The sequence below is a fragment of the Liolophura sinensis genome, chromosome 6 (genome assembly GCF_032854445.1).
Source record: "Liolophura sinensis isolate JHLJ2023 chromosome 6, CUHK_Ljap_v2, whole genome shotgun sequence".
Classification (NCBI taxonomy): Eukaryota; Metazoa; Mollusca; class Polyplacophora; order Chitonida; family Chitonidae; genus Liolophura; species Liolophura sinensis.
This window is the reverse complement of record NC_088300.1, coordinates 77012864-77023798: the sequence shown is the minus strand read 5'-3', so window position 1 is coordinate 77023798 and position 10935 is coordinate 77012864. Positions and strand designations below refer to the sequence as shown.

At 36.8% G+C, this 10935-nt stretch overlaps 1 protein-coding gene across 1 annotated transcript in view; it reads left to right on the top strand.

Moving 5' to 3' along the window:
• Window positions 1-62: 62 nt before the first annotated feature.
• LOC135468600 (uncharacterized) overlaps window positions 63-10935 on the top strand; it is a 29947-nt gene continuing 19074 nt past the window's right edge. The window contains exon 1 of the mRNA XM_064746942.1: window positions 63-443. Coding sequence (XP_064603012.1) covers window positions 296-443 — 148 coding nt within the window. The 5' untranslated portion in view covers window positions 63-295. The remainder of the gene's footprint in view (window positions 444-10935) is intronic.

Sequence of the window (10935 nt, the reverse complement as noted above, 5' to 3'; positions counted from 1 at the left end):
GAAATGTAGCGTGCATGCATCATTATTTACGTTTCAGTCGTGATTTATTAAGGTTTATAAATTAGTTTCAATCAAATGTTGATTTGTGTTCTGAATACAACCTTTAATTTATTCCCCATGTATAGTGAGGTTTGCAGTCACTACATGTGACGAACAGTTGGTGCATGACAGATCGGTGCGCGATGGACAGTGGTGCTTGATTTTGCATCGTTGCAACCTTACCCATCGTCTTTCAAGAGCCCAGAGAAAAATTCACTGATAGAGATCATTACAACGATTGTGCAGGAAATGAACAATGGGGTGTGGCGGAAGCACCGAAAGAAAAAACAAAGAAGATGCACATTTGACAGCTGGCGTTTTGCCAAGGCAAAAAATTAGCATCAGAGTGGGAGCTGATGTGAAAATACATGATAAGGCCTCAAACAAGATCATCTTTGTTTTTGGTAAGTATCCAAAATATTTGAAATTGGTAAGACTCTTACGGAATAGATAAAAAAACTGTGAATGTGGTAATTTATGGTATAACACATGAATGAAATTTTAATTTTAGGCAGATTCTACCTAAAATCTCTGATTTAGGCTATTGTTTTAGGCTAGTGACACATTATTCTAGTTTCCTGTCATTCTGTTTTGGAAAATTAGTGCAGGAGGTAGGACAATTTTTGTATTTCATGATCATTATTTTGGCTCGATTTTATGAAAATCCACGTTTTTGGCAATTTCTTGCCCATAGCGGAATAATGACTTCTGATGCATGGGAAGGAATGATGTGCAGGCAGTGACAGGAAGCAAGCAGTGAAGTTGGATTCATCACATGGCATGTGGCTGCTGAACATGTCTCAGTTTTCCATGTTTAAGTTTGTGACAAACTGCTGTTCTGTAAAACTACCAAATGTACTCTGAAGTATATAGGCCTATGTATCTAATTATTATAGATATAATAGATTAATATAAATAGATCTCCCGACGAGAAAGCCAAAGGCGAGTAATCCGTCACTTTCTAGAAATCAATATCAGATGAGCAGTGGAGAGTGATTATGTCACTCACCCGACTGGTGGTGCGATATCCTACCATATGCTGTTATACCGCTAAACAGTGTTCCCTTGCTGGATAAATTTTGCAAAATTGTTCCCCTTTGGTGAGTTAAATTCGATTTACAAGGTGGGACAACAGAATCATACATGGTGTCAGAGTCAGAGTGATAAAGTGGGGTGGGGGTGGCGGTGCCATTTTTACCATTGTTTTGCTATAATTTTAAACCTGTATGAAATTTTGTTAGAATCACAAACAGCTTATTTCATGTCCTATTAAATTGCTTGATGAGTTTTTCTAACATTCTGGACTTCTTGAGTAAAAAATACTGAAGACTGAACAATTTCAGTTATGCACCTAAGCAACATTTATTTACTTTTCCGATAATTGGTTAAAAAGTTTTGGCTTTATCATGTCGCACGGCGAATTGTTTGAAAGGTGAAAGCAGGATGTGAAGACTATTGATAGTGGTATCATATTTTCTTTACCTCTCTGAGCACCAAATTCAACTATGATTTAAAAAACTTTCTTCGGCAGAAGGAGGGCATCCACCCCACCCCATCACACGCACACACGCACGCATGCACGCACGCACACATCAGGCGCAGACAGGCTCGGATCAGGCCCAAGTGCCTTCCATATTCAGACCTATTTTGGCCAGCCATTCTCATTCCTGTTCACATCCCATTATCACAGGTCAGTGATTCTTGCATGCATAACATCAAAAACTTCACAAATATAAATTTCCATTAAACATCAACTTTATACTTTCTCAGAAAGCTGTCATACACATGCTGTTGAGGCAACTGAGATGAGTTGACATCTTTCATCGGAATATCAAGTTAGCATTTTACATTCTGCTACACATTACTAGGGCGATGATGCGGGGCAGCAGATACAGATTTCTGAATTGATATGTTATTGACGCAAGGATGAGAGTTCCTCACTTTCCATGTACTCCTGACACAGTGCACCTTGATTTGTTTTATGATAGCATTTTATGATACATGGGGATTTGGGAAAAAACTCTGGAGATGAGCGTGACTACCCAGTACCTTTACACATATGGAGTGGCATGTCAGATGTCTGTTGAAATGTACAGCTCTTCATGTACAAAGCTGTACCCCACGAATCCTTACTTGCAAATTAACAGCAGATTACTTCAAACTACAGTTAAAGTGAAAACTTACAACCATAATCTTTGAAATTTCTGCATGTCTATTATACCAACTTGGCCGATCAAAGGCAAAAAAATAATCTTACCTGTCACTGATGCACAAATCACTTTTAGGCAAATTTACATACATATTGGTAATCATAAAACATGCACTTTATTGTGATATATTTGCTAGTGAGCCCCATGCCAGTGTTGAGTGGACTCCTAATGTGGCAACAAATCCTGTCTGACTCCCAATATGCCAGACTCTTATACAGTGCTACCAAAAAGGGGTAAAAATAAATGGTGGCAGTTTTCGGAAACCTTGCTTTCAATATGTTTTCTATGTTTAATGGGGGAATTCCCAATTTCAAAATGCGGGAAAGGTAGCTACTCTGCAAGAAGAGACATGGTTTGGAATTTACAGGTTTGTAATTGAGCTCAGGGTTTGCACACATGTAGGGCACAATAACATGAGGGGGATGTTCCATCGTTGATTTGATGTGTGCATATTAAATACAGTAAATTAGCAAATCCCTGACATGTTAAACAAACTTTTAGGGGGTTTATCTCAAAAAGAACTGCATGTATAGATCTCAGGGGTTGCAGGCATGTAGAGCTCAGTGGCAAGAAGGGGACATTCCATCGTGGATTTAGTGTGTGTGCATATTGAATACTATAAATTTACGGAATTCCTGATGTAGTCTCTTGTGTATTAGAATTAATGTTAAACAAAATGTTGGTGTGTTGGTTTCTCAAGAAGTAGAGCATTCATTGACCTGAAGTTTTACATGCATGTAAAGGGGGATGTTCCATCGCTGATGCTTTGTGTGCATATTAATTATTGTAAATTACCAAATTCACGACTTCAGGACTCCAGTTGAAGGTTTTCATTCAGATGTCTGTAGAGGCGAGTAGTCAAGTAACTAAATCCTTATTACCTTGACTGATCTGACAACATAGGGTCTAATACTGACTACCTTCATTGTGCAACTTGCCGCTGTATCATTGGCTGAGATATTCTCAGGGCATTGGCGCTGAATTCAAAAGTAAGAACTGCTAGGGAGAGCGAGATTGATTGAGAATTCACCTGACAGAAGCTTTACTGCACTATGATACCACCTCTGCAAGGAGAGCACGTCTCGTTTCCACAGTGAAGAAATCCTTTCTTGGTTTGACATGTGACGGATATGTAGGCCTATGTGAACATGACAGGCAACTCAGCCATGGCAACTACACAAAATGTATATGTAACTGAGACAGTTCTTCCTTTTTCAAGTAGGGAATAATTACGAAAATGAGAGATATGTTGAAGAAATTAAATTCTGCGTCTTATTTTAGTGTTATGACAGATGTTAGGCCTTGAGTGGATGAGTCTGATAACGATGCTACAGATACTAGCTGTACTCTTTATGTCCATGTTGGTTAAGGATTCCCCAAAGCCTTGATCCATTAATAGCTGACTTGCTTGCGAAAACAAGGCTGTCATAATTTAAAGAGAGATTGGCCGACGCCCAATCAGAGAGCTACCACAGTGGCGGTCAAGCCTCTGGACTGTACAGGCAAGCTCTTTGGAAGCCTTAATTTGGTGCCACATCTAAGTTTCACAGCTGTTCATGTATTGCTGAGGACGCAAGGTCAAAGGTAATGTCCAGTGTTTGTTTGCAGATTAGGCAGTGGTGACTTGTATACTTTCCTTACCTGTGGAATGAATGTGCGACTTTTATTGTCATACCATTTATACTGTCTGGAAAATATGAATTCTTTATACTCAAGGTCTTCTGCTGAAGTGGGACTGCGCCATAGACTCACAAATTTTGGCCTTTTACAGTCTTCACTAAAGCAACATGGATCCCAAACACGACTGAACTCGGTTTATTGGACCCGCTGAACGAAGTTGGGATGGGGGCTATACTGGAATCACCCTGTCTTGTCTTCTTTCTTTCTGTCTGTCTGTAATCACAATTTTTCAATGCATCTCCTCTCAAACTACTGTGCTGATTTTGATGATACTTACCATACATCCTGCCTATTATCTAAACTTATATGTACTGAAGTTTAATTACAAAGGGGTAATTTTGTTCATAGTTACTCCGGTTTACGCTGTTAGGGCAGATTTAACCCGTCAGACGGGAGTTATTTGTGTAACTCTTAGGACACGGCTGTCTCTGCTTGCGTCACCTAAACCCTGGTTTGCCTTTTAGCCATATCATTTATGTCCATGGGGTATGAGTGACTTGACACCATGTTTTCGGTTGCTCTAATATGGCCGATACCATGGCCACATAGGAATTCCTGTTTAAAAGTTGATTTGTAGAGTTACCCAGCATGTCAGCAAAAAATGTCTTTTGCCATTTAGGCTTGTTTTTGCCCTTCTTTCAAAATAATGCAGGTTATATTATTTGTTGTCTTTTCTTTTAAGTTCCACAAGCAACCCCAAAGGACTTAGCAGTGTCTGTGAGGGGTTGAACAGTTTGTTTGGCCTCCGTGGCTCAGTTGTTTATCATGCAAGCAAAGCTTAATGACCTAGGAGCCTCTCACCAATGGGGTTGCTGTGAGCTCCAGCTCATGCTAGCTTTTTCTCTGGCCGTATTTGGGAAGGTCTGGCAGCAACCTGTGGATGTTTGTGGGTTTCCCCCGGGCTCTGCACGGTTTCCTCCCACCATAATGCTGGCTGCGCTCGTATAAGTCAATTAATCTTGAGTACGGGGTAAAACACCAATGAAATAAATAAATCAATAAATAAATGAACAGTTTGCTCTTGCATCTTTTACTATGCAAAGCAGTAGATTCAGCCTATGTTACATTCCTTCACTCTATCCAACTGCTGCAATACACTAAGAATGTGCGTTGAAAACTTTCAAGTAATTCCCGGGTAAAGAAGCTTGATCCTGACCACTTTGGTACAGACGCACGTGATGGTTCTGATGCCAACAACCTCCTTATGCAACCATGATTACACTAAGCTGCTGTCTTCAAATATAAATCTTGGTACCCAGACTATGTTCAGGGACTTTTTGCAGTTTTACATTTTAGGTGTGTGATGTACTAAAGCTTGATATTTTACCTGAAGGAAGCCTGCTGCTTTTGCAGTCTCCTCTTGACTCAGCCCAAACTATAAATGGGTGATACATTTAGAATGGCAAATTGTCATTATAGCAGTCAGTGCAAAAAATCCATCCTAATCTTTTGCTGTTGCATTCATTTCATGCCTTTGTAATTATTACTCCTTTTTTTTTTATCAGTCAGGGCTTTCAGTCATTGTTTTAGTGGATTTCTGTTCCCTCTAGCTCACCTTGTCACATTGTGAACATGTAAGGATATAGTTATGACTCGAATAACTCTAGTTATCCAAAACAGAGTTTCAAATAAATTATCAAATGTGCTCTCTGGGTTGATATTGGATACATAAATAATGGAACATAGTTACTATACTCTCTTCCACAAATAGCAGTTTGCTAAATGTGTTTGTTGATAATTAGCATGGCTTGAAATTAACACTGGTTCAACTGGCCTGTGATTGATCAACATTTAGTAAATACATTTATAGTTGACTGTACTGGATGCTGTGCACTTTGATGAAAATACAGCTTACAGTTCCATCATCAGGGTCATATCTACAAAAGCATAAAAGTCTCTAATCCCAAACTTTAATGGTAACATTGTGACAGTACATAATAAAATTTAAAAGATTTAACTCAAAATGATACTTTCTATGAACTTTTAAGTCTGTGAATGAAAGAAATTTATAGGAAAACTTAACTTTTTATTGGTAAACCATCATATTTTTGTTTAATTTACTTGTTTTAGTACAGCTGGTTTACTTTAGGCTGCCAACAGTTTGGGAGCCCAAACATTTTCCAGAACCAATTGAGTGACTCTGGACATGGTCCTGATTATATTTTCTTTTAATTAAAGACCAAGCTGCTAAAATTGAGGAGCAGTATATATAAAGAGAGACTGATCCAGTTATCCTGTTAGTTGACCCTTATGCTAAATATCAAGTAAAAATAAAGTACGAACATTCTGATCAGAGACCAATTCATGAAGTTCTTTGCACGTATTTTTTTTTTTTTTTTTGAGAAAATTTCATTTGGTGTAAATTGAAAGTTGGTGCTTGGCTTCACCATGACAATTTTACAGATCAAGAGTTGGGATAATTTTGTCATTTTCCTTAAATACTTAAAATACATGTATTTTTGTTTTGTTATTGGACACTGATAATTTTCCAAACAGAAAAAACATGGCACTTTGTTTCAACGTGATAAATTATAAGACAAGTTTGAATGTTAGACCATCATGTTAACTTTCAACAAAATTATGTCTTTTTTTGTCAGTTTTTTTAACTTTTTTGGACTAGGGTGTAATATTATTGTTGCAGGCAAGTTTTATGACAACCTACATGTATCATGGTAATGAAATTTTCAAACTTTTACGCTGTTCAGAGACATAATGTGTTACCTGAAAGCTAGGTTGATTTTGCAAGTAATGGTTTTAAGTTTTTTAATCCATTTTTTCAAAAGTGGTTTCAGGTATAATATGTGCACTATCAGAGTGGCACCAAAATTAATATGAGTGATGAAAATGGGTAATCTGGACATTAAGCCCTGAATGTACAGATATCATGTAGGAGTTTATTTTTCAAACAAAAATGTGGTTCATTGAACGGAAATATTAAATCTTGCTCTTTATGAATCATTGCAATTTTATGATCAATTTCTAGTGCACATCACTTTTTGTGATACATGGGACATGCTGATAATGATAGGTACTTATGTAGTTATAGGTAATGATAACTATTATATAATATAGTTTTGTATGTTTTTGTGTTATTTTAAATTTGAAAATGTTACATGTATTGAAAAATTTCAGACATTTTTACATCTACACGTATTAGGGGTTTAAGCCATTGTATCAGGGTTTGTTTTGTTTATTCTGATGATCACTATAAAATTTTGCTTTTATCAGTAAGGATCTGATTCTAAAAGCAAGAACTCATTAAGCCAGTGATGTTAAATTGCTACGAAACTACATATGCATGTACATACATACATGGTTGGAAGCAAAAGCAAAAAAACCATAGCACTCCTACATTTCTTCATGTCTTGAGCGGCAGCAGTGTCTGTGTGAAAGTGTGGAGTGAATGTCGTGACTGTTTACACATGCACAGTACAACCAGTTCCAGTGTATTGCTTGTAAAACAGGTCTTGTGCGTATATATGCTTCTGTTAAGCTTAAGTGTTTTACGTTTTGTGGAACCAGCTATCATAACCAAGTAAGTTCTTGCTGATGAGTAGCTTTTCTACCAAAAATACCGCCTTGTGTTTGTCATGAAGAGGGCTGGCATTTGTAAAATCTTTTTTTAGCAGCCATTATTGCGTTAACCAGCATGAACTTTAAGAAAATCGCAAAAGTTGGTGAAGAGTTACCTCCCTCGCAATGGCTTGTTGGTTTGAGCTCGCAATTTTTGGATCATATTAGTTTTAATGATAATAAAAAAAGTATAAAAACACAACGGTACAGAGGGACAGTTTAATTCAAAAACAGTAGGAATTTGTGCCTGTATTTGCCACTGACTTGCCAACATGGAAGCGGGCACAGCCTCTGATCTGTAAGCAATATTTATTTAAGGCCTATGGGACATAGGGATAAAAAAAACACACGACACAAATCAATGGCTGGTAATTCTTTTTATGGTTTCAGTTTTATTTGCAAACAATACTGTATAAAGGCTCAAGCAATTCACCTCCAAAGCCTTCAAAATTTGTTTTATTAAATTAAGGTAAGAAACCCATTAACCATTTTGTTGTCTATGGATTATAATGACCTGCATAATTAAATAGTATAAAGTTATTCTTATGGTTTCAAGTAATTATTGCAATGTAAAACTCCAATCAATTAATCAGACTAGAGCAACATCCTTGCTATATTGTGTGGATGTCATTAATATATTCCTTTCATAAAATGTGCACGTAAACAGCTTAAATTGGCCTAAAATGCATTTTAGAGCATCAAGAAAATCCAGGCCTGCTATTTTTTTGTCATATTTCTGAAAAATCGAAGAAGGACTCCATCCTTTGGATCCATCCCTGACATTATTGGTTGATGACTGTGAACACCTGACATATTGACCTTATTGAATATTGGTATATTTAAAAACATATTCTTCTTTCTTCTAAAATGCTAAGTTCGTGTATATCTCTACTCCTATGATTTTTCTCATTGAAGAAAAAAATTGTCTTGGACATACACTTGGACTGTTGGACGCTTTTTTTTTACATGTTTGTGTACATATTAAAACAGATACATATACATTTAAACTACTTGTAATGAGAAAATGCAAGAGCACAATGATGTAATATGGTGTTCACCTATGAGCAGTGATTGAAATAGCTGACTTAACAGTTCCTTCACACGCAACATTAGCGAACAATACATTCACTAAGTATTCTAAATATAATTCAGCTCTGATTTTCCCCACTGAACTCCCATCATTTCTTGATTCTGTAGCTTCAGCTGGCAGTAGATTTTTGTCTACCAGTATGGCATAGACACAGATCCTGTATACACAAGTCACTGATTATCTCCATCCGTGATACTCGCTGACTGTTGCCATTGAAAGTGAAATGTTCTTGAGACCTACATGTACATTAAACCCAAATCAGTAGATCAATCATTCACACAGTGGAAATGGGCTATATTCATTCACTTTAGTGGTATGGCATTGAGATGATTTACATTTATGAAACAATCAATAATGCATGTATATTCTGGTATGGTAGTGTATATGGTTCTCTGATGACATTTACAGTCTCTTTACAACATGTACATATACAAGGATGAGATCATAAACTCCTTTTTTTATATGTCTACATGTATATGCCATGGAGATAACAACATGCTTTTGTCTTGATACTGGCACATGTGTGTCAGTATCTTACCAAAAAAATCCAAATCAAAGCAAATAATAAATTTAGAAAATTAATCCTTGTATCTTCAACCTGGTAAAGTTTCTAAGATCCATAATTGTTGGGTGGTCAAAGCACTTATGAGTTGTTGAGGTGCTGTTTGTAATTTCCCATTTTGGTAAGATTATCTTGAGTATATCTTGTAAACAGCGAAATAAGTAAAGTGTTTTTCTGTGATTTAAAACTGGCAAGGTACATGTATGGTAGGAATTTGGGTGGAAAACAACAAATCTTCCAATTACCCGAAAGTAACCTTTCCGTGTATAAAGAATTAATCAAATGAATTAAAGGTGTCACCAGTCATTTACCAGTAAACAGTCCTGATGTGGTAACATTCTGTTATGGTTTCTTATCCCCTTTTCAGCCTGGTTGGTGAAGGGATATACACATGTAGCCTATTTCTGATTCATCTTAATTCACTGCAGTTAACCGTTTTGTTAGGCTCCAGTGCTATGCCAATCTGGCACAGTTATTGTCAAACTTTGTGCACACAACGTTGCATAGAATGAAGCAGTTTAACTTGTCAAGTTCAGTGGCTCAGTGTGAAACATTTAAGTCGTGCCATTAACATTGTTACGAATACAGCAATATTTTGTATTCATGAAGCACAGATTGCAGAGCATTTTGAAAAGATTAATTTGTCCTGGATTTGTGGTTGTGCCACCATTAGTTTGTATGGCTTTCTGTCGGAAATGTTTTACATGTTGGAAATGTTTTCAATGTTGCCAGGTTGGTATTGGCTTTTTCCTCATTGCTAATGATGTATGGATGGTTCTCTTATGCACATATTGACATTCTAGCAGACGCTAGCTCGGATTCTGTACACTCTGATAATTGGCTTCTATGGAACTTGTGATCCAGATTTGCTACAAGTACATCAGTTGGTGTCTGTCTAATATCCAACATTTCCATACAGTAAAGTGGTTTAACAGATTTGGCACATTACCCGTCTGATGAGCAGAACACAGCTCCCTTAGCTAAATATATCAGACAGGTATAGATGTCATTTAGAAAGTGGATTTTAAGTAACAGTATTATCGTTATTATGTATTGCTGTTGATTTGGTGCCTGACTCTGAGTTCGCTGGTTTGAAACCTGCAGTGGTCTCAGCCAATTTTCAGCACCAAAATTCTGTGCTATATTCAGAATGTGCAATTCCTAATAACGATAATACTGTTACTTAAAATCCAATGTCTAAATATCTTGCGTATATTTAAATGATGCTTGCAATAATTGATAGGTAATGTTATTTCTGATTTTGAAAATATAGGTCATACACTACAGGTGCGTTAAAGAATCAGGGAATGTACTCTTTTTTGTTTCAATTTTTTTTCCATGTTTGTTACCGGTGTCTGAACTGAAACTCCCAATGGTAGCCCGGTGAAAATTATTCCCTAACTGGGAACATGGCCAGATTCAGCTATTATAATTCCAAGTTAACAATGTAGCATGTGGTTTCTTTTCGTTGTAGCCCAGACTCGCTAGAATCATGCATGGACAGTTGCTGTGTACATGTAGGTGAACCAGATCTTTTGTGCAAACATCAGTACATAGCAATAATATATGTAACACAGTATGTGCTGATTTAACTTTGGCTGAATGTCCCAGTGGCTAATCAATACGGCTAATCAGCAATACGGTTGAATGATAATGTAATATGATCAGCCTTTACATCTTTTCTTAACTTTTACACTCGTATCACTACATTGCGCTGTAAATATAAGTTTTACACTAATGTATTTGGCTGTCAAATGGTTGCAAGACATTTTGGCTTTAGA